Consider the following 27,568-nt stretch of genomic DNA (forward strand, 5'->3'; position numbering starts at 1 on the left):
TCAGCGCGGCGGCTGGCTGCCTCGTCTTCCCTCCCAGTGTTTTGTTGCTGTCGAGTAGGCGCCATATTGGCTCGAGTAATAAACGGCAGCTGTTGTGTCTGTGGTGACTTGAGAGGGGAAAGATGCTGTATCTGGAGGATTACCTGGAGAGTGAGTGTGACTCCCGAGCGCGGGGGGCGCCGGTGGGGTGCGGGTTGTGACCGGGAACTGGAATGGCGCCGCCTAATAACCGCCCTCTGTGTCTCCCTCCCCTACTGTCTCTCCGCAGTGATCGAGCAGCTCCCCATGGATCTGCGCGACAGGTTCACGGAAATGCGGGAGATGGACTTGCAGGTGCAGAGTACGTGAGCAGCTCCCGCTCCATGTGAAGACCACCGGGTGCTGGCGGCACGGCCCGCGTCCTGCTGCGGTGTCATACCAGGAATGGGCAGCAGGGGGCAGTGCTCCTCCCGTCCCATGCTCGGCAGTCTGTATGGCTGCACATGTGATAGTGCCTGTTCCTGCAGGCCTTATTGATGGGCTTTAGTTTTCAGTGCATGTGCTGTTTTGCAGGAGAAACATGTAAAATAAATGTGTTTACCCTGTGAAAACTGAGGCAGAGATGCATGCTTTTTTATTTTATTAGCCATGAGTACTTTGGTGACACCGAATGCAAAACCGGCCACGTAGATTAGACAGCCGCTGTGCCCAACCATCGAATGTGCATGGGGCCGATGATGGGGGAGAGAAATATCAGGCGCTTGGAGGACATGTCTGGTTTAGTGACTACTTGTATTCCCCATGTAATATCAGTTCTGCAGCAGCTATTCTTATTACTCTGAATGCCAATATTCTTGTTACAAGGTATGGATAGAGGCCCAGATGGGTGTTACCAGTTGGGGGTGTGGCCTTGCACAGTGTGATACTGTCCAATCAGTACTGCTGGGGTCACACTGTGAAGGGACACGTGCCCCCAACTGATACCACCCATCTTGGCCTTTATTGCAGACTGTTGGCAATTTATTCTTGACTTCTAGCAGGAATAATATAGGAATGGCACATCACAGAGTCATAAGCATAGACGCTCCAGCATTATTACATGGGGAATGCAGGTAGTCACTACAACAGGAGAGGTTAGAGGACCACATTAAAGGGGTTGTCTGGGTTCAGAGCTGAACCTGGACATCCCTCCAGTTTCACCCACACAGCCCTCCTGACTTGAGCATCGGAGCAGTTCATGCTCCGATGCTCTCCTTTGCCCTGCGCTAAATCGCGCTGGGCAAAGGCATTTTTTGGAGATCTGGTGACGTACTGGGCTCTCCATGGGGCTGCCAGGAAGCCCGGTGACATCATCGGCACTGATGGGCGGGATTTAGCCCTGCCCTAGCCAGTAAAACGGCTAGGGCATTGCTAAAGCCCGCCCATCAGAGCGTGTGACGTCACTGAACACACTGCCGTGCGGGTTTCTGCCCGGTCGTGTGTTATTGAAAACAAAAGAAACCTTGCTTAGCTCAGGGCAAGGGAGCGCATCGGAGCATGGGATGCTCTGATGCTGCCTGGGTGAAATTAAGGGTATGTCCAGGTTTAACTCTGAATCCAGACAACCACTTTAACTGTCCGATCCTTTTGCCTCTATTCAGGACAGGTGCGCTCAGCAAAGCTGTGTGTTCATGTGAATGGGGGGAGAGTTTAGTCAAAAGCTATCTACTGTGTATGACCAACATAACTGAGGGCCTTACCCCTCAGAAAATCCCTGGCATTCCTGTTTTATCATACAGGAGTACAGCTAGATTTACTCTGGGGGAAGTTTATCCAGGCTGGTGTTTGTAATGCTAGTCTTTATCTGTAGTTTCTGGTGACATGAGATGCATCAACATTGTAAAGAGTAGGGATCGACCGATATTGATTTTTTAGGGCCGATACCGATAATTTGTGAACTTTCAGGCCGATAGCCGATAATTTATACCGATATTCTGGGAATTTTCATTTTTGAGAAAGAAAAAAATTCCTACACAAATCTGCTGAAAATTAATATGTTTATTGTTAATGTGTATTTTTTTTTGTTTATTGTTAATGTGTATTTTTTTTTGTTTATTGTTAATGTGTATTTTTTTTTTATAAATCTTTTTCATTTATACTTAATATTTTTGTGTTTTTTTTTTTACTAACTTTTAACCCCCTTAGGGACTAGAACCCTTGTCCTATTCCCCCTGATAGATCTCTATCAGGGTGAATAGGAGCTCACACTGTCCCTGCTGCTCTGTGCTCTGTGCACACAGCAGCATGGAGCTGAACATGGCAGCCAGGGCTTCAATAGCGTCCTGGCTGCCATGGCAACCGATCGGAGCCCTAGGCTTACACAGCTGGGGCTCCGATCGGAGGAGCAGGGGAGAGGGGATCCTGTGGCCACTGCCACCAATGATTAATACTGGGGGGGGGGGGCGCACTGCGCCACCAATGTTTTTACTATTGGCCGGGATGGGGGTGGGGGGCGCACTGCGCCACCAATGATTAATACTGGGGGGCTTGGGGGGGGCGCACTGCGCCACCAATGAAGATAAGTCTATCGATCATTCATATACAGGAGGCGGGAGCTGGCTGCAGAATCACATAGCCGGCTCCCGACCTCTATCAGCGGTAGCTGCGATCCGCGGCACCTGTATATATGAATGAATGAAAGGCTTATCTTCATTGGTGGCGCAGCGGCCACAGCCCCGCCCCTCCTCTTATGTTCTATCCCCTCATTGGCGGCAGCGGCAGCAGCAGCACAGGGGGAGGAGACACGGCTTCCTTCTCCCCTGTGCTGTGGAGGGAACACAGAGAGCGCTGTCAGCAGCGCGTTCTGTGTTCCCCATACGTTATCGGTATATCGGCAAAATAGATGCCGATACCGATAACGTTCAAAATCCTCAATATCGGCCGATAATATCGGCCAAACCGATAATCGGTCGATCCCTAGTAAAGAGGCACCCAGACTTCACACCCCAGCAAGGGGCCCCATGCAAAAAGAGAAAAATCTTGGGAAAAACCCTTTAAAGGGAACCGGCCATCATGAAAATACAATGTCTTCTGCAGGCAGGAGGAGCTGAGCAGACTGATATATAGTTTATGGCAGGGATGGCTAACCTGCGGCCCTCCAGCTGTTGCAAAACGACAACTCCCTGCATGCGCAGACTGTCTACAGCTGTCAGCCTACAGCAGGGCATGGTGGGAGTTGTAGTTTTACAGGTTGGCCATCTCTGGTTTATGGGAAAAGTTTCAGTATAACTTGTATTTTATACATTTTAAATTCCTGCTCGTTCTAGACTTTGAAGTCAAGCAGACGGTCCTATCAGTGACTGTCAGCCTTCCCTCTATGAATGTGTATACAGAGATAGCTGTCCGTCACCGATAGGACCGTCTCCTGGACTTCAATGAGCAGGGATGTAAATGAATACAAGTTTTACTGAACCTTTTAACAAACCACTATAGATCCGCTCAGCTCCTCCTGCTCTCTAACATGCTGACTGCAGGGTGACGAGGGGAATAAATCCTAATGCTGTGCGATCCTGTCAGAGGAGGTCCGGACAAGACCACGCGGGCACCCTGCACAGCTCTAAGACGAGGCTCCAGCATTTGCTAGTTTTAAAATTAAAAAACATCCCTTCTTTCCACTTAGCTGTATTTATGTGCTTCTTGGAAGCTCCAGTTCTGCATGTAGCACAGTTCTCGTGTCTTTAGGAGCTCCTAGTTTTTCCTTAAACAGTAACAATACGTTTGTACTGCAGATGCAATGGACCAGTTGGAGCAAAGAGTTGGGGAGTTTTTTGCTAATGCAAAGAAAAATAAATCGGAATGGAGAGAAGAACAGATGAGTTCTATCAAAAAAGTAAGTTTTCTGCCACACGCGGCACTTGATCACTTCATGGGGTTGTCCCACATCTACATGTCACATTCATTTAATACAGCATAAAACATGACTCATTTCACAGTGACGTTCTGACATTTACTTGCATAGTATGGCGGCACCTGGTGTTTAAAGTACCGTATATAGCAATGTGCAGGTCCATCTATTGAGCGGAGTGCTGCTGGTGACACATGCCCAACAGTCAGGTCTCTGCATACTGACCCACTTCTCACTGCAGGGCGGCTAATAGATTTAGTGTTTATCCCGGAGTTCATCGGAGGTAATAAAAATGTCTCTTCCCTACATAAAGCTGTTTCTGTTAGGGTACTTTCACACTTGCGGCAGAGGATTCCGGCAGGCAATTCTGTTGCTGGAACTGCCTGCTGGATCCAGCAATTCGGACGTAAACTGATGGCATTTGTCAGACTGATGCGAATCCGTCTGACAAATGCATTGAAATGCTGCATCAGTCTCCCCGGTGTCATCCGGAAAAACGGATCCGGTATTAATTTTTATTTGCATTTTTAAAGGTATGCGCAGACCGGAAAGCCGCATCCGTTTTGCTGGATCTGGCACTAATACACTTTAATGTAAATTAATACCGGATCCGGCATTCCGGCAAGTGTTCAGTATTTTTGGCCGGAGAGAAAACTGCAGTATGCTGCGGTATTTTCTCCGTCCAAAAACCGTAGTGACTGAACTGATGCATCCTGAACGGAATGCTCTCCATTCAGAATGCATTAGGATAAAACTGATAAGTTATTTTCCGGTATTTAGCTCCTGTGATGGAACTCTATGCCAGAAAAGAAAAACACTAGTGTGAACGTACCCTAATGCTTCTCTGTAGTGATCGGGGGATCAGTGCAGAGACCTGTCAATGGGGACAGTGACTGAGCTCAGTAGATGGCCGTTCACATTGCTATACATATTGAACACCAGGTGGCACCAACTATATAAGAACATTTTATAACTCTTCACTGGATGTTTACCAGCATGTAAATGGTAAATATCTATGAAATGCATATTACATGGTTCTCGTCTAAAGACTTATTTTAATTCAATCTCAGTGCGTTCAAAATTCTGTTCTTAACATATCTCAGTTTTTCTGATAGACAGCCCCAAGTGTCCGGCATAGACACATAATCAAATGATATTTCATTTCTAAAAACTTCTGGGCTGTCATAGATGCCAGGAAGTTTTGATAGGCCGGGTTCTGAGTGCTTGGACCCCTGTCAGTTGTTAAAGCGAAGCTGCGTTGTTCTGATTCCTAGAAAGTCTGTAGATTTCCTGTGAAGCTGTACCGTGCTCTCTCCGCTCCCTGAGGAGAACTTGGCCAAACTGAAACAAATGGCCACAGCACTTAGCTGAGCGCTTCTGCCCCTTTGTTTTAGTTCCCAAGCCAGAAAGTACCTCCTACGGTATGTACATCAGTGTGTAAATTCAAGTTCCTACATTAACATATTGCACGTACCATGTTTCCTCTGTTGCAGAAATGCTGCGGACAGACTTGACGTGTTTTATAACTATCTTTAATAATAAGTAAAACACGCATAATGTCATAATAATTAATACACATGAATAGTATTGATTTCCTAGTTAGGTCCATCTTCATATAGACACGCCGATATCCGTAACATCTGCAGACTTTTGGAGGGATTTATTAAATAGGATGATTTTCATGTGTCTTAACCCGTTTTATTAAAGGGTTTGTGCCAAGTTCAGTTGTTGTTCCCTATCCATGGAAGCCGCTGGGGGTCTGACTGCTGGTAACCCCACCAATTCCACAAATGGGGGGCCCTGTAACCCTTTATGAATGGAGCAGCAGGTTGATGATGTGCACTGTGGCTTCATTCATTTTCTATGGGACCTGATCTTCGTGCTGCTCTGTTCAGATGGGGGAATGTCACGTTCATTCTCGGAGTCCTGTGGATAGGGGAACATTTTTAAACTTAACACAACCTCTTTCACATTTTTTTATACCGGCAGTGTTTTGTAAGATGGTCTCAATTGTATTTTATTTCAGGATTATTTCAAAGCTTTGGAGGATGCTGATGAAAAAGTACAGTTAGCAAATCAGATTTATGATTTGGTAAGTACACACTGAATAAAATATTATTATAGACTAGATTCACACAGTGTTCTGTTTTCATTGTGACCTTGTCATTTCAGTTTAAAGGGGTTTTCCAGGATTTTCATAAAGCAGCCCCCTCACAGCTTACCATGCACAGCGCCATCCCACGAATAGCACCTTGGCTTGGTAATGCAGCTCAGCCAAACTAACTTGAATGGGACTGAGCTGGGCCTAGGTCAGGTGACCACTGAAGATGATATCACTGGCCTAGGAGGAGGTCTAAGCGCTCGCACAGATCCCCACCAATGATGACATATTATGAGGATAGGCCATCCATATCAAAGTCCTGGAGAAACCTTTTACAAACACTGTGACCAGATGCTATTTTAACTGGTTGGCACTGTTTTTGAACATCACATGCTCAGAAAATGGCTTCTCTGTAGGACTGAAAAAACGTGTTCAAAATAACAGTGCATCCAGAAATGCTTGTAAATCTGATGGAAAATGACAGAAATTTAAATAGTTGTTCTCCTTTCCACATTTGTGGCATATCCATAGGATATTCCATAAATGTCTGATTAGGGGTGGGCGATATAAACGATATGATATTATCGTCATAAATTCGGGCAACGATATTGATTTTACCTATATCGCGATAAATGACCACGGAGTGGTAGTGAATTGAGGAAGCTTATCACTCACCGCTCCGTGGCCTCCCGACTCTGCACCCGCTGCAGGGCCTTGCTTTCACACATCGTCAGCAGGTGGCTGACACTGTGTGTGACGTCGGGTCCCTCCCAGGGCATGCTGTGAAGAAGACGCGGTCTGTCTCCTGCGGACTCCATCAGCCAGCCACACACCCTGCAGGAAAGGTAAGTATATTAGCAGGGGCCCAGATCTACTGGGGGGGTGGATGGCTATGGCATGGGGCTGATGGTGCTGGCTGGGGGACATGATGATGGTGGCAATGGCATGGGGCTGATGGCGTTGGCTGGGGGACATGATGGTGGCAATGGCATGAGGCTGATGGCGTTGGCTGGGGGACATGATGGTGGCAATGGCATGGGGCTGATGGTGTTGGCTGGGGGACATGATGGTGGCAATGGCATGGGGCTGATGGTGCTGACTGGGGACATGATGATGATGATGGTGGCAATTGCATGGGGCTGATGGTGTTGGCTGGGGGACATGGATGATATACAGAAGAAAATAGCCCAGCCCTATATCTGATAGATGTCAGTCTCACTTGAGACCCACACCTGTCTTGAGAACAAGTGTCTAGAAATAGCATCTATATGCATTTTTTTTCTTTCCTCCAAAATGCTCAATTTTCCACCTTTGTACAGTGATCAACCATAAGATTAAAACTATATAAAGGGAATAACAATGATGGATTACCTTGTTACAATGGCTACTGTCAGGGTGGGATACATTAGGCAACAAGTCAGTTCTTGAGCTTGATATGTTGGAAGCAGGAAAATTGGGGAAGTGTAAGGATCTGAACAGTTTTGAGCTTTGCCCAGGGCTAAATTGTGACCTCAGCATCTCCAAAGCAGCAGGTCTTGTAGGGTGCTTCTGATATCCAGTGGTTAGTACCTACCAAAAGCAGAACAAGGTAGGGCAAGACATGATCAGAACAGTCGTAAGTAGCTACGGTGTGGTCCAACCTACAGAAGAGCTATCATAGAACAAATGATAGAACTAGTTAAAGGCTGGCTATGACAGAAAGTTGGCAGACAGCCCTGGGGTCCTTTGTAGATTTCCAGGGCTGTCTACAGACGACTTCCCCAGTCTTTGAACAGGTCACTAGAAAACCTAGGGAAAAGTTCCCTTGTATCTTGCCACAGTGTTTTGGTCATCAGTCATCATTGTGAGATCAAACGAGGAGTGGAAGCTGCACAGAGATGAGGTATAAGGGAAAGATCTGCACCTCTTCTGTGTTTAGAGCGGCACCTGGGTTTGGCTCACAATCACTGATGGACATCACTGACCGTGTGAAAGTGGCCTTGGAGAAGAAGCCTTTAACCTGCATCCACTCCCAAATACATTGAGGCTGTGCAATACATGCTGCACAACTCTTAAGTGGGTCCAGCATTTGACAAATATATTATTGTAGGGGGCTACATTATATTATAAATCTGGTGAAGACCTCTGATATTTTGGATTACTTCCTAAAAATCTCATTTTCTGTTATAGGTAGATCGACATCTTAGAAAACTAGACCAAGAACTGGCTAAATTCAAAATGGAACTTGAAGCTGATAATGCAGGAATAACAGAAGTACTAGAAAGAAGTGAGTACATGGTCATGATGAAGTAAAGGCCTTTTTACACAAGCCAGGGATCGGTGATATCATCTCCCTATGTCGGTGTCTGATCATTTGTTGAGTTCATCTTTTATGCAGACAATAAAATGGTTTGTCTGCAGCACATCCACTTTTGTAAACTGGGATGTGTTGCTGACAATAATGAGCCTATACGTGCATTCAGTCACATACAGTACCGATTATTGTAAATGGAACTAGAGCACCGAACAACATGATATCTTGTCGATCAGCGCACACTATGGCAGTTAATCCAATCGCATATATTTAACCCCTCGACATCCATCTGACGGGCTTTTCCTTTGAAGCACTGCGCTCCTGGGCCCGAATGGGCTCCCCTGCCCTGAGATCGAGGGAGCTGCTTGTTTGCTGCATTAGCCTGGAGCCTGCCAGAGGCTCTGATCTCTGCCACACGATCATGAACATCGCTGTAGCAGGGCTCCATAAGAACACAACACAATGAAACTCCCATAGGCTGCAATGGTAATTCATTGAAGTCTACTGGAGAAGCAATCAGACAATCGCAACTTAGAAATTTTTTTTTTTTTTAAATGTTATTTTAATGTATAAAAATTCCAATCGCCCTCCTTTCCCCATATTAAAAATAAACAATAAAAAAATAAAGGTCATAGGTATTGCCATGCTCCAACACTTAAAATATAAAAATATTTATTCTGTACAGCGAATGCCATAATGGAAACAAAATCAAAATGGCCGGCTGGCTTTTTTTATTACTTCATCTCCCAAAAAAAAATTATTAAAAGGTAATCAAAAAGTCATACACACTAAAATGTTATCAATAAAAACTACAGAACGCCCCCCAGCAAAAAAACTTAACAAAGCTTCTTTATTTATTTATTTTATTTAAGTATTAAAATCGTACTGGTCAGGGAATGCCATAAAAATAAAACTGTGGCATAATTTTCTTTTCTTTTTTTTTTTTCAATTCCACCCCATGTAGTTTCCCACCACATATGCAATATTAAAGGGTTTCTATCACTTTGTTTCACCTATTTAGCTTTCAGACACTAGCGATCCGCTAGTGTCTGCTTTATCTAACCATCCTAATATAAGAGCTTATTGTCCTGCCGTTTAGCTAAAAAAATAACTTATATAGATATGCAAATGAGCCTCTAGGTGCTATGGGGGCGTGATTAGCACCTAGAGGCTCCGTCTACCTTAACAAACTGCCGCCGCCCAGCGCGTCCCTCCAGCCCGCCCATCTCCTCCGGAATGCGATGCTCCTCGTATTCGGCGCATGCGCAGTGAATGTCTGATCGCTTCCCTGCTCAGACATCTCCACTGCGCCTGCGCCGATGACGTCATAGTGCTCCGAGGAACAGGCGCAGTGGAGATGTCTGAGCAGGGAAGCGATCAGACATTCACTGCGCATGCGCAGAACAGAGACGCGCACGGAGAGGATCGCTTCAGCTGGAGATGGGCGGGCTGGAGGGACGCGCTGGGCGGCGGCAGTTTGTTAAGGTAGACGGAGCCTCTAGGTGCTAATCACGCCCCCATAGCACCTAGAGGCTCATTTGCATATCTATATAAGTTATTTTTTTAGCTAAACGGCAGGACAATAAGCTCTTATATTAGGATGGTTAGATAAAGCAGACACTAGCGGATCGCTAGTGTCTGAAAGCTAAATAGGTGAAACAAAGTGATAGAAACCCTTTAAAGGGATTATCCCATGATTAATGTAAAAATTGAAAATCGGACATATAGTGCATGACAATCTCTAACAAAGCTAGAACCAGCCCTGTACCTCACATGGATCCAGAGATCTCCCCAATCATTGCTCTGCTAGATTTATATCAAGCTGACAGCTCAAGGGGAGGGTCTTATCTGCTGCAGCTAAGGGGCGTGTCTCAGCTCTCCCTATCACAGCTCAGGAGGCAGTTGAAGGATGAAACAGAGCATGTGCGGCCTTCTCAGTGAGCAGGACAAAAAAAATAAACTTGTGGCAACAATACAGATACATTTTATTGAATAACCCAGTGGCTATGCTAAATTTCTAATTACTGTATTTTTGGAACTATGACACCATAACACCCCACCACCCCAAATGGGGGGAAAGTGTCAGTGCGTCTTAGTCTGAATGCTAATGACCGCTTTCATTATGGAAGCGGTCATTAGCATGTGGGAGGCACAGGGAGGTGATGGCAGCGCTGTGCTGGCTGTACTCACCTTCCCTGGTCTTCTTCAAAGTCCCGCTGTGGTGTTCTGACCTCGCACATTGGAAGGACAAAGTGCACGTAGGCGCACACTATGACCTGACGCTGTGCTTGTCGGCTCACAGTATACAGCGGGACCCGTGAGAAGTGATGGATCGGTGTCCTAGATCTGCGGCGCCATCTGGAGCCATCGAGATAAGGTTATTTATTTTTATTTTTTTGTCACATCTAATCTGAGGTCTGAGATTCTGATATAGGGCGGGCGGTGGGGGGGGGAGGGTGGGATCTGAAGCTGATAGGGTCTGATTGGGACATCTGATCTGAGGAAGTTGGGGGGTCCAATCTGAGGCTAAAGGAGGCTGGGGAGGTCTGATCTAAGGCTAATCGGAGGCTGGGGGGGTCTGATCTCAGGCTGATGAAGCTTGGGGGTCTGATAGGGGTGTGGTCTGATGAAGAATGGGGGTCTGCTCTGGGGTCTGATGGAAAATATTTTTTCCTTATTTTCCTCCTCCAAATCCAAGGTGCGTCTTTTATAGTCTGAAAAATACGGTACATGCAATTTTAAAAGCACCGTATTTTTCGCCCTATAAGACGCACCGGCCCATAAGACGCACCTAGGTTTTTGGGGAGGAAAATAAGAAAAAAAAATTTTAACCAAAAGGTGTGCTTTTGGTGGGTCTGGAACTAATGGTGGTCTGTGGATGACGGACACTGTTATGGGGGGGGGATCTGTGGATGACGGACACTGTTATGGGGGGGGGATCTGTGGATGACGGACACTGTTATGGGGGGGGATCTGTGGATGACGGACACTGTTATGGGGGGGATCTGTGGATGACGGACACTGTTATGGGGGGGATCTGTGGATGACGGACACTGTTATGGGGGGGATCTGTGGATGACGGACACTGTTATGGGGGGGGGATCTGTGGATGACGGACACTGTTATGGGGGGGGATCTGTGGATGACGGACACTGTTATGGGGGGGATCTGTGGATGACGGACACTGTTATGGGGGGGATCTGTGGATGACGGACACTGTTATGGGGGGGGATCTGTGGATGACGGACACTGTTATGGGGGGGATCTGTGGATGACGGACACTGTTATGGGGGGGATCTGTGGATGACGGACACTGTTATGGGGGGGATCTGTGGATGACGGACACTGTTATGGGGGGGATCTGTGGATGACGGACACTGTTATGGGGGGGATCTGTGGATGACGGACACTGTTATGGGGGGGATCTGTGGATGACGGACACTGTTATGGGGGGGATCTGTGGATGACGGACACTGTTATGGGGGGGATCTGTGGATGACGGACACTGTTATGGGGGGGATCTGTGGATGACGGACACTGTTATGGGGGGGATCTGTGGATGACGGACACTGTTATGGGGGGGATCTGTGGATGACGGACACTGTTATGGGGGGGATCTGTGGATGACGGACACTGTTATGGGGGGGGATCTGTGGATGACGGACACTGTTATGGGGGGGATCTGTGGATGACGGACACTGTTATGGGGGGGATCTGTGGATGACGGACACTGTTATGGGGGGGATCTGTGGATGACGGACACTGTTATGGGGGGGATCTGTGGATGACGGACACTGTTATGGGGGGGATCTGTGGATGACGGACACTGTTATGGGGGGGATCTGTGGATGACGGACACTGTTATGGGGGGGATCTGTGGATGACGGACACTGTTATGGGGGGGGATCTGTGGATGACGGACACTGTTATGGGGGGGATCTGTGGATGACGGACACTGTTATGGGGGGGATCTGTGGATGATGGACACTGTTATGGGGGGGATCTGTGGATGACGGACACTGTTATATATGTGCCATCCACAGACCCCCCCACCCCATAACAGTGCCATCCACAGTGCCCCCCCCAGCCCATAACAGTGCCATCCACAGACTCCCACCCCTTAACTGTGCCATCCACAGATTCCGTGTGTGCCCCCCCGCCGCATACAAATATAAAATGTATTATTGAATTAAAAGTTATTAAACATGCCCCCCTCACTCCTAATAGTACCGTATATCCGAATTTCCTCTGTATAATGCCGGCAGGCGGGCTGGGCGGCCGGCGCGTCCCTCAGTGACTTGTCTGCGCCGCCTGCTTCATTCATAAAGGAGGCGGCGCAGGCACGTGACATCAGGGAGTTACGCTGCCGCCCGCCCGTCCTCCCTGCCGGCAAAGAAATTCATATATACGGTACTATTAGGAGTGAGGGGGGCATGTTTAATAACTTTTAATTCAATAATACATTTTATATTAGTATACCGGAGCGGTGGGGCGGGGCTATAGTACAGTGACCGCACCGCTATTGCCGGCCCCCAGCTCCTCCTCCCAGTCCCTCCCCCGGCCCCCGCTCCGTACATCGCATCCAGCGATGTAAAACTGCCAGCATTCGCCCCATAAGACGCAGGGGCATTTTCCTCCCATTTTTGGGGAGGAAAAAGTGCGTCTTATGGGGCGAAAAATACGGTATTAAGATCCAAATGCTGGTTTGAAAACTGTAGAATATTTTTCTTTTGACAAGCCCTTTACACTGTGCCTTTTAGAAAGTACAACTTGCCCTTCAAAAAAAAAAAACAGGCCCTGGTATGTGATGGGAAAAGCAAAAAAGATTATGGCTTTGGGAATGCAAGGAATGAAAATGTTTATGCAAAAATGGAAAATTGCAATGTCCAGAAGGGGTTAAGCGCTGTGGATGCTTGTGCAAGTGTCAGAATATAGGAATCCATTTCAGATAAAATTGTCACTGGGATCAGTCTTCTTAAAGGAGACTTGCTGGAAGAAATATTTAAAAGACCTTTATTAATGAGGCAGCAATGTGCTGGTGCTTTTATGACCTGCCTTATTCCTATTTGTGTTGTCACAGCTACCTTGTGTGCATCCATATTACCCTTCACATCATTGATTACATCGTGTATGTGCTGAATGATGTGACAATGGTTAGCGCTGTACCAGCTCTTAGTTTTGAAGCCAAGTAAGTACCAGTTGTTCGCCTCTGTTTTGCAGTTTGGGGAACAGTCTAGTGTTCAAAATTAGCACCCATGTTTAGACTACTAAAATACATTTTTAATATTGTGGAGGAAAACTGAGTTTTCAATTTTGTTATATTCTAGACCTTCTCTATGCTGTTACTGTATGTGAATTCACAATTTTTTAAGTATAATTTTAATTGAACTTTTGTAGGATCTCTGGAATTAGACACGCCATCTCAGCCTGTTAATAATCACCATGCACATTCTCATTCTGCAAGCGAAAGTAAGTCCCCGAATTGTTTATTTTTTTTATTTCCAGTAACCTTAAGGGTAGGTCCAGTCGGAATTCTGAAGCAGCAAAAGCACACCAAATAATGCAGATTTTGATGTGACATTTGTAGAATCGATTCGGTGGGCTTGCTTCAGATTTCACCTGCTGCATTGCAAAAGGTCAAATCTGCAGTGAAAACCAGCAACATAAAATGACATGCTGCGGATTTGAAATCACTGGTTATTTGCAGTGGAAATTCTGCAGCACATGGATATTATTATTATTATTTTTAAATGTTCACTTGGCTGCTACTGTATTGCATGCAGTTTTTTTGCGGTGGTTCTTCAGTGTACCTGCTTTGTAAAATTTGCAGTGTCTCTGCCACGTATGGCTGTACCCTTACATTGAATTCTTGTTCCTATAGAAAGGAAGCACAATCCATCGTCGCATCATTCTACTACAGACTATGTTCCAGAGAAGAAATTCAAGTCTGAGGCACTGCTGTCAACGCTCACTTCTGATGCTTCTAAAGAAAACACTCCAGGCCAGTCATTTTATTTAGTAGTATGAGACAGCTACGCTGAATCTTGGGAGATATTATTTAAGATGTAATCTTCTAGCCTTACTCATGTCATATTGTCTATACTTATAAATAGTTAGACACGTATGTTTCTATAGAATGTGTTTTCACTTTTAGCTTTTTAATAATTTAGCCTTCAGCCATCAGTAAAAAAGCCATTGTAAAAATTGTCATAATGTGGTTAAAGGCCTTGGTCCTTGACAAAAACGTATCTCCTTTCTACAGTACGGGATAAGCGTCTGATCGGCGGGGGTGTAACTGCAGGAGCCCCCGCCAATCACTAGAGCAGGGGACTCGTGTTACTCCATTTGATCGGAGCAGCAGTCATGCATACGTGTATGCCACTCCAGTCAGCTGTATGGGGATGCCAAATATAGCTGAGGGCTTGTACCATCTCAGGAAGCACCATGGAGTTGAATGGTTCGGTGGACACGCTCCATTAAACTCTTTTAATACTGCCCCTGCCTTCCCCATCGCTGTATGCACGGCTCTTGATGAACACTGTGTATACAAATCAGGAAGCAGCAATGCCACTTTCTGCTCTGGTCCTAGCACTCATATGATTGTTGGATGCTAGTTGTCTCATTGAGCTGCTGGGTCTTAGCAGACTCGGATAAGTTCTGCAATGAGGTAGTACAGCTTTGTACAACCTTTCACGGGGGCTGTAATCCCCCTGTAACTAGGAATGATATGTCAGCCCCAGGTACAGGAGAGATCATAAAAAAATAAGTCGTGTCAGATGTACCGCAAAGGTCTTGTATGACCTTATGGGGGCATAAAGTGTAAAAAAAAAAAAAAAAAGCTGAACTGCAGCTTCTCGCCCGACTTCTGGCGACCATAACCCATACATCCCCTATATCAGGGATGCTCAACTTGTGGCCCTCCAGCTGTTGCAAAACTACATGTATATTTTTATTAATGAATGTGAAATGGCTAGTTTGGCGGACCTGCTTGTTCAGGAGCTTTGTGGGTTGGGGATTCCTAGTGGTATCTTTTGTATTTTATTGTGCATATTTTGCAGCTTGTAGCAGTGGGTTTAATTAGTATTTTCTATCTCCTTTTTCTTTCCACAGGTTGCAGAAATAACATGACTGTCTCAGCCACCACTAATGTGTACAGTGTGAGCTCCTCTCAGCCACTTACATCCTATAACCTTGGCTCACTCTCGGCTGGAGCGGCAGCTGGGGCTGGAGCCGGGGCTATAACAATGGCAGCTGCTCAGGCAGTGCAGGTGACTGCACAGGTCAGTAGATTTGCTTTTTCATACCACTTTTTTTTTCTTGAACAATGTCTTTTAAAAATATTGATCTGGTGACCCTGTTGTGTTTGTCCACAGATGAAAGAGGGTAGAAGGACCTCCAGCATGAAAGCTAGTTATGAAGCATTTAAAAATAATGACTTCCAGCTTGGGAAAGAGTTTTTGTCTAGGGATTCCACAAGTTATCCCTCTTCTGCACTGGCTTCCACACTTACACAGACTTTGACTTCTACGGCCTCGACAGATTCAAGAAGTGGACGCAAAAATAAGTGCGTTTTTATTTAATAATCTTAATGCTCTGTATTGCTGTGCACCTCTGACCAAATAATAAGTGCAATATCTGACAAACGTATCTGCCTTTTTTTTTCTACATAGGAGCAACAATAAATCGTCAAGTCAGCAGTCATCATCCTCTTCATCCTCTTCTTCTCTATCCTCTTGCTCATCATCATCAGCGTTAGCCCATGAACTTTCTCATCAACAGACAGCGGCTATTCCAGAATCTGATTCAAATAGCCAGGTTGATTGGACTTATGATCCCAATGAGCCCCGTTACTGCATTTGTAATCAGGTCAGTATGCCTATTTGCCTATTGCTTTGATTTATTTTCAGCTTATTGGTGTGGTTGGTATTTTGACCTCTAAGTTGGCTATAAAGCCACTATAGAATTTGTTTATTAGTAAGTGTAAAACTAGTGATACAACAATATATACCACCGGCGCTAATTACAATATTGAAGCAGCAGTGTCAAAAACAGCTCCGTATTAGCTGTTATAAATGGGTTATGCACATAGTTATAAAAGGAGACACCGCGCTAAACCTAAGTCACCTGACCCTTATTAACCTCTGGTTCCGTTCGTGTCAAACCTATCCACCTCAGTTAGCAACTGGCAAGGTTACCTTGATTCTGATGTGTGGAACTAGGGGACCACCTTCTCGGGCGTTCCAATGTGCACGTTCTCTTCTGCGCAGAGGCGAATAGCAGGAAAAAGTAGGCTGTATGGAGTTCGCCCCGGCCGGTAGCGAAACTCCGTTTGTACTAGAGCGATTCCCTGACGAAGAGTGCCGTGCACTCGAAACGCGTAGGAAGGTTTTTTGGTGCTTACAGCAGTCCGTAGCTCAACAGGTGACGTCACCGGCTCCCTTTGTGAGCGTAAGTACAAACGGAGTTTCGCTACCGGCCGGGGCGAACTCCATACAGCCTACTTTTTCCTGCTATTCGCCTCTGCGCAGAAGAGAACGTGCACATTGGAACGCCCGAGAAGGTGGTCCCCTAGTTCCACACATCAGAATCAAGGTAACCTTGCCAGTTGCTAACTGAGGTGGATAGGTTTGACACGAACGGAACCAGAGGTTAATAAGGGTCAGGTGACTTAGGTTTAGCGCGGTGTCTCCTTCTTTTATAACTAAGTGTAAAACTATTATTCAGGTCTGGATCATGCAGAACCAAACTAGGGCCACCATTGGATTCTTTAATGATCTAAGTTTTTTCAGTAGAACCATATGGTTCTAAAATTGGTAAAAGTGTCAAATCTAAATCCAAAGTGAACAAGGAAGGTAGAGAGAAATGTAATTCCTGTAGGGGTTAAAGGTTAACTGCACATTAGGCAAATACTCTCTTACATCTTTCTCCCACTTCATAACATACACTTGGTAGGAATCGGATGGAACGGACTATGGGGCACATTTATTGCTTGTGACAAAATCTGCGACTGATACAAAATACGCGTATATCAGTACATAAATAGGCCTATGACTACAGGATCAGACTAGTTACACAACCTTTGTAATATTTACCTACGGAGACACACAGGTCTGTATAATTGGATATTTTTAAGCAAAATTGTTTGCAAAGTTGCTTCATTTTAACTTCACATGCAATGGGAAATTGAAAATACATTGGTTCAGAAGATAGACCTGCCCTTTAAGGCTTGTTGACTAAATTCCAGCAGTGAGCGCTTGAAACGGAGCAAACAATCTGCAAAGAGCAGAATTCATTTTTTAATATACATATGGACAGAGCTATCCTTCAGCGTCTGTGATTCACACTAGATGTTAAAAGTTTTTAAAGTTACGTTTTTGGTTTTTCTTCTCTTCTAGGTTTCCTATGGTGAAATGGTCGGCTGTGATAACCAAGATGTACGTATTAAAACTTACTGTACATTGAGCCAGAGTTTCATTAAGCATAGATTGGTGGTGGGAAAATATTCTGCAGTATTCATTTTATACACAGAGTACGCCACATTCATCACACACTCGGGTTACCTGTTGTAATTCAACCCTCGTGTCCATTTCTTTTCTTAAAGGGCTTATCCCATGACCAATGTAAAAAAAAAAAATCGTACATACAGTACATGAGAACCTCTTTCTAACAAAGCTAGAATCAGTCCTGTACCTCACATGGGCCCAGAGATCTCCCCATTCATTGCTCTGCTAGATTTATATCAAGCTGACAGCTCAAGGTGAGGGTCTTATCTGCTGCAGCTAAGGGGCGTGTCTCAGCTCTACCTATCACAGCTCAGGAGGCAGTTGAAGGATGAAACAGAGCATGTGCGGCCATCTCAGTGAGCAGGACAAAGAAATAAGAAAAAACAGCAGGTCCCGCTATACAGATACATTTTATTGAATAACTCAGTGGCTATGCAAATTTTTTTATCACATGCAGTTACAAAAGTATTCAGATCCAGGTGCTGGTTTGAAAAATGTTGAATATTTTTCATGGGACAACCCCCTTTTTTAAATAAATTTTTATTTTCAGTGAAAATACAAGTACAAAACTTGCACAATTGTATTGATGTACTCAAATGTGTGTCTGTTTTACTGACAGGTGCAGTTTGTTTTCAGTAAAATGCACAAAAAAATTCCCTTTTAATTTGGAATATTTTTTTTATATATTTATAAACTGTGGACTATAAAAAGTGGACTTTAACGCAATCTTTTGATCACTTCTATAATACATTGCATTGCTTATACAATGTATTATTTTGTCAGTGCTATACTGACATCCACCAGCAGGCTGTGCCAGAGAGGCGTAGCCTACAAGGAATACACTGAAGTCTGGCCTGGGCCTTCACTAGGCCCTAGGCTGCCATGCTAAGACATCGGCAGCCAGCAATTTCATTTGTAGGGTGCTGATGGGAGATAGGGAGTCCTCTCCCTCTGTAATGGCTTCAATGCCATAGTAGTTATTGACTGCGGCATCTAGGGCGTTAAACGGCCCTGATCGGCGCTTCTGCGGGTCCATGTTTGACCTGAACTCCTGCTCTCCGCTGCACAGGAAACCCTTGCAGCACTTGGACTGGACCACTGTAAAAAGGTGGCGGCCCAGCCTAAGGCCCCTTGGTGACCACCGTAAAAAAGCGTATTGGTGGTCACTAAGGGGTTAAAGGGGGTTTGGCCACAAACAAAATCTATTACCACAAACTGGGACCAATGACAAGAACCAAGGTCCTTGAGTCCCCTGTGTGAATGCAGCTGTTAAGACATGTGTGACCACCGCTCCATTTACAGACTGTAAGGACTGCCAGATACCACGCTCACCTATGGAATTGAATGGAGCTGTCAGGCAACCTCTTTAACCACCTCAGCCCCCAGTGCTTAAACACCCTGAAAGACCAGGCCACTTTTTACACTTCTGACCTACACTACTTTCACCGTTTATTGCTCGGTCATGCAACTTACCACCCAAATGAATTTTACCTCCTTTTCTTCTCACTAATAGAGCTTTCATTTGGTGGTATTTCATTGCTGCTGACATTTTTACTTTTTTTGTTATTAATCGAAATTTAACGATTTTTTTGCAAAAAAATGACATTTTTCACTTTCAGTTGTAAAATTTTGCAAAAAAAAACGACATCCATATAGAAATTTTGCTCTAAATTTATAGTTCTACATGTCTTTGATAAAAAAAAAATGTTTGGGTAGAAAAAAAATGGTTTGGGTAAAAGTTATAGCGTTTACAAACTATGGTACAAAAATGTGAATTTCCGCTTTTTGAAGCAGCTCTGACTTTCTGAGCACCTGTCATGTTTCCTGAGGTTCTACAATGGCCAGACAGTACAAACACCCCACAAATGACCCCATTTCGGAAAGTACACACCCTAAGGTATTCGCTGATGGGCATAGTGAGTTCATAGAACTTTTTATTTTTTGTCACAAGTTAGCGGAAAATGATGATTTTTTTTTTTTTTTTTTTTTTCTTACAAAGTCTCATATTCCACTAACTTGTGACAAAAAATAAAAAGTTCTATGAACTCACTATGCCCATCAGCGAATACCTTGGGGTCTCTTCTTTCCAAAATGGGGTCACTTGTGGGGTAGTTATACTGCCCTGGCATTCTAGGGGCCCAAATGTGTGGTAAGGAGTTTGAAATCAAATTCAGTGAAAAATGACCTGTGAAATCCGAAAGGTGCTCTTTGGAATATGGGCCCCTTTGCCCACCTAGGCTGCAAAAAAGTGTCACACATCTGGTATCCCCGTACTCAGGAGAAGTTGAGGAATGTGTTTTGGGGTGTCATTTTACATATACCCATGCTGGGTGAGATAAATATCTTGGTCAAATGACAACTTTGTATAAAAAAATGGGAAAAGTTGTCTTTTGCCAAGATATTTCTCTCACCCAGCATGGGTATATATAAAATGACACCCCAAAACACATTCCCCACCTTCTCCTGAGTACGGAGATACCAGATGTGTGACACTTTTTTGCAGCCTAGGTGGGCAAAGGGGCCCATATTCCAAAGAGCACCTTTCGGATTTCACTCGTCATTTTTTACTGAATTTGATTTCAAACTCCTTACCACACATTTGGGCCCCTAGAATGCCAGGGCAGTATAACTACCCCACAAGTGACCCCATTTTGGAAAGAAGACACCCCAAGGTATTCCGTGAGGGGCATGGCGAGTTCCTAGATTTTTTTATTTTTTGTCACAAGTTAGTGGAAAATGATGATTTTTTTTTTTTTTTTTTTTTTCATACAAAGTCTCATATTCCACTAACTTGTGACAAAAAATAAAAACTTCCATGAACTCACTATGCCCATCAGCGAATACCTTGGGGTCTCTTCTTTCCAAAATGGGGTCACTTGTGGGGTAGTTATACTGCCCTGGCATTCTAGGGGCCCAAATGTGTGGTAAGGAGTTTGAAATCAAATTCAGTGAAAAATGACCTGTGAAATCCGAAAGGTGCTCTTTGGAATATGGGCCCCTTTGCCCACCTAGGCTGCAAAAAAGTGTCACACATCTGGTATCCCCGTACTCAGGAGAAGTTGAGGAATGTGTTTTGGGGTGTCATTTTACATATACCCATGCTGGGTGAGATAAATATCTTGGTCAAATGACAACTTTGTATAAAAAAATGGGAAAAGTTGTCTTTTGCCAAGATATTTCTCTCACCCAGCATGGGTATATATAAAATGACACCCCAAAACACATTCCCCACCTTCTCCTGAGTACGGAGATACCAGATGTGTGACACTTTTTTGCAGCCTAGGTGGGCAAAGGGGCCCATATTCCAAAGAGCACCTTTCGGATTTCACTCGTCATTTTTTACTGAATTTGATTTCAAACTCCTTACCACACATTTGGGCCCCTAGAATGCCAGGGCAGTATAACTACCCCACAAGTGACCCCATTTTGGAAAGAAGACACCCCAAGGTATTCCGTGAGGGGCATGGCGAGTTCCTAGAATTTTTTATTTTTTGTCACAAGTTAGTGGAAAATGATTATTTTTTTTTTTTTTTTTTTTTTCATACAAAGTCTCATATTCCACTAACTTGTGACAAAAAATAAAAACTTCCATGAACTCACTATGCCCATCAGCGAATACCTTGGGGTCTCTTCTTTCCAAAATGGGGTCACTTGTGGGGTAGTTATACTGCCCTGGCATTCTAGGGGCCCAAATGTGTGGTAAGGAGTTTGAAATCAAATTCAGTGAAAAATGACCTGTGAAATCCGAAAGGTGCTCTTTGGAATATGGGCCCCTTTGCCCACCTAGGCTGCAAAAAAGTGTCACACATCTGGTATCCCCGTACTCAGGAGAAGTTGAGGAATGTGTTTTGGGGTGTCATTTTACATATACCCATGCTGGGTGAGATAAATATCTTGGTCAAATGACAACTTTGTATAAAAAAATGGGAAAAGTTGTCTTTTGCCAAGATATTTCTCTCACCCAGCATGGGTATATATAAAATGACACCCCAAAACACATTCCCCACCTTCTCCTGAGTACGGAGATACCAGATGTGTGACACTTTTTTGCAGCCTAGGTGGGCAAAGGGGCCCATATTCCAAAGAGCACCTTTCGGATTTCACTCGTCATTTTTTACAGAATTTGATTTCAAACTCCTTACCACACATTTGGGCCCCTAGAATGCCAGGGCAGTATAACTACCCCACAAGTGACCCCATTTTGGAAAGAAGAGACCCCAAGGTATTCGCTGATGGGCATAGTGAGTTCATGGAATTTTTTTTTTTTTGTCACAAGTTAGTGGAATAGGAGACTTTGTATGAAAAAAAAAAAAAAAAAAAAAATCATCATTTTCCACTAACTTGTGACAAAAAATAAAAAATTCTAGGAACTTGCCATGCCCCTCACGGAATACCTTGGGGTGTCTTCTTTCCAAAATGGGGTCACTTGTGGGGTAGTTATACTGCCCTGGCATTTTCCAGGGGCCCTAATGTCTGGTAAGTAGGTAAATGACCTGTGAAATCTGAAAGGTGCTCTTTGGAATGTGGGCCCCTTTGCCCACCTAGGCTGCAAAAAAGTGTCACACATCTGGTATCTCCGTACTCAGGAGAAGGTGGGGAATGTGTTTTGGGGTGTCATTTTACATATACCCATGCTGGGTGAGAGAAATATCTTGGCAAAAGACAACTTTTCCCATTTTTTTTATACAAAGTTGGCATTTGACCAAGATATTTATCTCACCCAGCATGTGTATATGTAAAATGACACCCCAAAACATATTCCCCAACTTCTGCTGAATACGGAGATACCATATGTGTGACACTTTTTTGCAGCCTAGGTGGGCAAAGGGGCCCAAATTCCTTTTAGGAGGGCATTTTTAGACATTTGGATACCAGACTTCTTCTCACGCTTTGGGGCCCCTAAAATGCCAGGGCAGTATAAATACCCCACATGTGACCCCATTTTGGAAAGAAGACACCCCAAGGTATTCAATGAGGGGCATGGCGAGTTCATTGAAAAAAAAAAATTTTGGCACAAGTTAGCGGAAATTGATTTTTTGGATTTTGTTCTCACAAAGTCTCCCTTTCCGCTAACTTGGGACAAAAATTTCAATCTTTCATGGACTCAATATGCCCCTCAGCGAATACCTTGGGGTGTCTTCTTTCCAAAATGGTGTTATTTGTGGGGTGTTTGTACTGCCCTGGCATTTGAGGGTCTCCGCAATCATTACATGTATGCCCAGCATTAGGAGTTTCTGCTATTCTCCTTATATTGAGCATACAGGTAATGAGATTTTTTTTTTCCGTTCAGCCGCTGGGCTGAAAGAAAAAAATGAACAGCACAGATTTCTTCATTCGCATCGATCAATGTGGATGAAAAAATCTCTGCCAAAAAAAGAAAAAGGAGGGGAAAGGCGTCTGCCAGGACATAGGAGCTCCGCCCAACATCCATGCCCACTTAGCTCGTATGCCCTGGCAAACCCGATTTCTCCATTCACATCAATCGATGTGGATGAATAAATCATTGCCGGGATTTTTTTTTTTATATATACAAAGTGTTTGCCAAAGTATATGAACACCGCCACCTCCTCAGCTCATATGCCTCGGCAAACGTATCTTTTACTGCAGAGGAGAAATCTCGTCTTGCAGCGCCGCATACACCGACTTGCGTGTAATCTGACAGCAGCGCAATGCTTCTGTCCGAATGCACATCAGTGCTGCAGCTAGTCGATCGGTTGGTCCACCTGGAAGGTAAAAAAAAAAAAAAAAAAGAGAAAAAACCAGGCCGCAACACAATAATTTTATTAACTTTGGAAGAGAACATAGAAACTTTAACTTTTTGAACTGAACATTAACCTTTTTGCTTACTGGTGTTTTTTTTTTTTTTGTTTTTTTTTTACCTTTATAGAACAAACCTCTCCTTCCCCATGGGTCAATGTGCAAAGCGCAAATCGCCCAAAGATGTGGCGAAGTACGTTATGCACTTTGTCCCATGTGAAAGGAGACGTTTGCAGCAGCTGTGAGTGAATGGGCCCTAATAGCCCTGTGTGCCTGTCCTGGTGAGATGTGATCCCTATGCTAGGTGTACCTGTGTGTGGTACTTCCGGAAACACTCTCCTAAGCATAGGGCAGGGTGGTCAGGGCAGTCAGGACAGAAATAGCGGGTGTCACGCCTTATTCCACTCCTGCTACAGACACGACATCTTTTTCGGGGTGACGGTTGGATTGAGGTACCAGCAACGACATTGGGGAAATGTCGCTCGTGTAGACGGCTAACTACACTGGTGGATGGGGCCACGGAACCTTCTGGATACAGGAGGTTCTCGATGATCTCTTCCTGGAATTTGAGGAAGGATCGTGTTCTCCCAGCCTTACTGTAGAGAACAAAACTATTATACAGCGCCAATTGAATCAAATATACAGACACCTTCTTATACCAGCGTCTGGTTCTGCGGGAAACTAAATACGGAGACAACATCTGGTCATTGAAGTCCACCCCTCCCATGAGCAAATTATAGTCGTGGACTGAGAGGGGCTTTTCAATGACACGGGTTGCTCGCTCAATTTGGATTGTCGTGTCTGCGTGAATGGAGGAGAGCATGTAAACGTCACGCTTGTCTCTCCATTTCACCGCGAGCAGTTCTTCATTACACAAGGCAGCCCTCTCCCCCCTTGCAAGACGGGTGGTAACAAGCCGTTGGGGGAAGCCCCGGCGACTAGGTCGCACGGTGCCACAGGCGCAAATCCGTTCTAGAAACAAATGCCTAAAGAGGGCCACACTTGTGTAGAAATTGTCCACATAAAGATGGTACCCCTTGCCGAATAAGGGTGACACCAAGTCCCAGACTGTCTTCCCACTGCTCCCCAGGTAGTCAGGGCAACCGACCGGCTCCAGGGTCTGATCTTTTCCCTCATAGACACGAAATTTGTGGGTATAGCCTGTGGCCCTTTCACAGAGCTTATACAATTTGACCCCATACCGGGCACGCTTGCTTGGGATGTATTGTTTGAAGCCAAGGCGCCCGGTAAAATGTATTAGGGACTCGTCTATGCAGATGTTTTGCTCGGGGGTATACAAATCTGCAAATTTCTGGTTGAAATGGTCTATGAGGGGCCGAATTTTGTGGAGCCGGTCAAAAGCTGGGTGGCCTCTGGGACGGGAGGTGGTGTTGTCGCTAAAATGCAGAAAACGGAGGATGGTCTCAAATCGTGTCCTGGACATAGCAGCAGAGAACATGGGCATGTGATGAATTGGGTTCGTGGACCAATATGACCGCAATTCATGCTTTTTAGTTAGACCCATGTTGAGGAGAAGGCCCAGAAAAATTTTAATTTCGGAAACTTGGACTGGTTTCCACCGGAAAGGCTGGGCATAAAAGCTTCCCGGGTTTGCGGTTATAAATTGTGTGGCATACCGGTTTGTCTCTGCCACGACTAAGTCCAAGAGCTCCGCAGTCAAGAACAGCTCAAAAAATCCCAGGGCCGAACCGATTTGAGCCGTCTCAACCCGAACTCCAGACTGGGCGGTGAAAGGGGGAACTACAGGTGCGGCTGAAGTTGGTGACTGCCAATCAGGGTTTGCCAGCACCTCAGGGACTCTAGGGGCTCTACGGGCCTGTCTGTGCGGTGGCTGCGACGGGGTAACTACTGCACGTGCCACCGTACCAGCTTCAACTGCCCTTCTGGTGCTCGCTACTTCACCATGTTGTACGGCAGTGCTGGTACTAGGTCCAGGAAGGGCTGCGCTGCTGGTGTATGCCTCACCACGTGATCCGGCAGCGACAGCCCCACTCTGCTGCTCTTGAAGCGGATCCTGCGTAACCTGTGGTCTAGCGACACGGGGCCGGGTACGCCTGGTGCTATCAGGGACCTCAGCCTCCTCGTCCGAACTTTGGGTCAGAGAGCCACTGCTTTCCACAGGTTCATATTCTGACCCGCTAGATTCGTCAGATGAGGGTTCCCACTCCTCATCCGACTGGGTCAGAATCCTGTAGGCCTCTTCAGAAGAATACCCCCTGTTTGACATTTTGGACTACTAAATTTAGGGGTATTCCCTGAGACTACCCAAGAAAAAAAGCAAACCTGTCTTACAAAGGGGAGGCTAGCGAAGTACCGGAGGCCGCTGCGGTTGATAAAAAATATCAAAACTGATTTTTTTATCGCCGCAGTGCGTGTACAGTGAATGTGCAGTGATCAAAAAACAAAAAATTTTTTGTCACTGCGGCGGGGCGGGCGTGGGTGAACGCACGTGTGGGCGACCGATCAGGCCTGATCGGGCAAACACTGCGTTTTGGGTGGAGGGCGAGCTAAGGTGACACTAATACAAGTATAGATCTGACAGTGATCAGTTTTGATCACTTACAGATACTATAAAAGTACAAATGCTGATTAGCGATACGCTAATCAGCGAATAAAAGTGACTGCGGTGCAGTGGGCTGGGCGCTAACTGACGCTAACTACCTAACCAAGGGGCCTAAACTATCCCTAAAACCTAACAGCCAATACTAGTGGAAAAAAAAAAGTGACAGTTTACACTGATCACTTTTTTTCCTTTCACTAGTGATTGACAGGGGCGATCAAAGGGGTGATCAAAGGGTTAATTGGGGTGCAGGGGGGTGATCTGGGGCTAAGGTGTAGTGTTTGGTGTACTCACAGTTCAGTCTGCTCCTGTGCTGGATCCAACCGACGAAAAGGACCAGCACAGGAGCAGACAAGCCATATAACAGATCATATTTACTAATATGATCTGTTATATGGCTTGTGATTGGATTTTTTGAAAATCGCCAGCCTGCCAGCCAATGATCGTTGCTGGCAGGCTGGTGACGAAATTGTTCTTTAACTTTTGCCGGCCCGCGATGCGCATGCGCGGGCCGGCAATACCCGAAATCTCGCGTCTCGCGAGATGACGCACGGATGCGTCCAGGAGGAATGAATCAACCACCTTCCGGACGCATCCGTGCGTTAGGCGGTCGGGAGGTGGTTAATGTCTGAAAGCTATTTAAAAAAAAATCATGAAATATTTTATATAAATGTTTATTTTTTTACTTCTCCCCATTAGTATCTATGTGGTTCTTGTCTTATATTCTTTGTGAAATTGAACCCCATAGTTTAGTCAGTGTGCTTCTGGTATAACATCTATTTTATTGTATTTCAGTGCCCCATTGAATGGTTCCATTACGGATGTGTTGGATTATCGGAGGCACCTAAAGGCAAATGGTATTGCCCACAGTGTACTGCCGCCATGAAGAGGAGAGGAAGCCGACATAAGTAGCATAATCATTTGGACTTGAACATGAATATTTAGGATTTTTACTAAGCTGACGGTAACACAGCTCATGTTTGCTAGTTGTATTTTATGGTAACTGGTGTAGTGAACAGAATACTACTCCAGTGGCTCAGCACCTCATGATTTGTGTGTACTGAATCACATTTCTGTCCTTAAAGGATTTCAATATGTCATTTTTTTCGACTTGTGTTTACGTTTATATATTCAAAGTATCTCATGCACGAAATTCCAGGCTGTTGTGTATGAATTGTCACAGAAACTACTACAGAGTAAGAGGATGCTGTCATTTCTAAACTCTTTATAACATTTTTGTTTCCTTTTGAAACAAATTTCAGCTGGCTGATGAAATGGTTGTTTTGGGCTGGCATCCATAAGTGTGTACATACTTAATGATTTAATCTGTCATGTGAGAAATAAAATATTTGCAAAATTTACTACACAAACTCTAGTGTAGTTGTCATTGCCATTTTTATCAGATGTAATTTTTTTTTTTTGGTACATAGTAGATACATTGGTAAATAAAGTAATACATTTTTATTAGAAA

The 27,568-nt window shown here is 44.9% G+C and overlaps 1 protein-coding gene across 2 annotated transcripts; it reads left to right on the plus strand.

Moving 5' to 3' along the window:
- On the plus strand, window positions 1–27,568 carry ING3 (inhibitor of growth family member 3). 2 transcript variants are annotated; one of them, XM_040411574.1, is made up of 12 exons: window positions 1–150; window positions 269–340; window positions 3,747–3,847; window positions 5,889–5,954; window positions 8,133–8,229; window positions 13,654–13,725; window positions 14,138–14,257; window positions 15,367–15,536; window positions 15,630–15,820; window positions 15,927–16,122; window positions 17,652–17,690; window positions 26,893–27,568. In XM_040411574.1, exons 1-12 carry the CDS (start codon window positions 123–125, stop codon window positions 27,007–27,009), a joined length of 1,269 nt encoding a protein of 422 aa, XP_040267508.1. In that variant the 5' UTR covers window positions 1–122; the 3' UTR covers window positions 27,010–27,568. The 2 variants fall into 2 exon arrangements, 1 of the variants encoding a protein (XP_040267508.1); XR_005774763.1 differs by lacking the exons at window positions 15,927–16,122; window positions 17,652–17,690; window positions 26,893–27,568 and having other exon boundaries at window positions 13,654–13,729; window positions 15,630–15,763.

The sequence above is a fragment of the Bufo bufo genome, chromosome 1 (assembly GCF_905171765.1).
Source record: "Bufo bufo chromosome 1, aBufBuf1.1, whole genome shotgun sequence".
Lineage (NCBI taxonomy): Eukaryota > Metazoa > Chordata > Amphibia > Anura > Bufonidae > Bufo > Bufo bufo.

Coding starts and splice junctions, on each gene's coding strand:
- ING3 (XM_040411574.1), top strand. CDS start 123: ATGCTGTATCTGGAGGATTACCTGGAGA. Junction 3,848..5,888: donor AGATGAGTTCTATCAAAAAA/GTAAGTTTTCTG, acceptor ATTTTATTTCAG/GATTATTTCAAAGCTTTGGA. Junction 17,691..26,892: donor TCGGCTGTGATAACCAAGAT/GTACGTATTAAA, acceptor ATTGTATTTCAG/TGCCCCATTGAATGGTTCCA.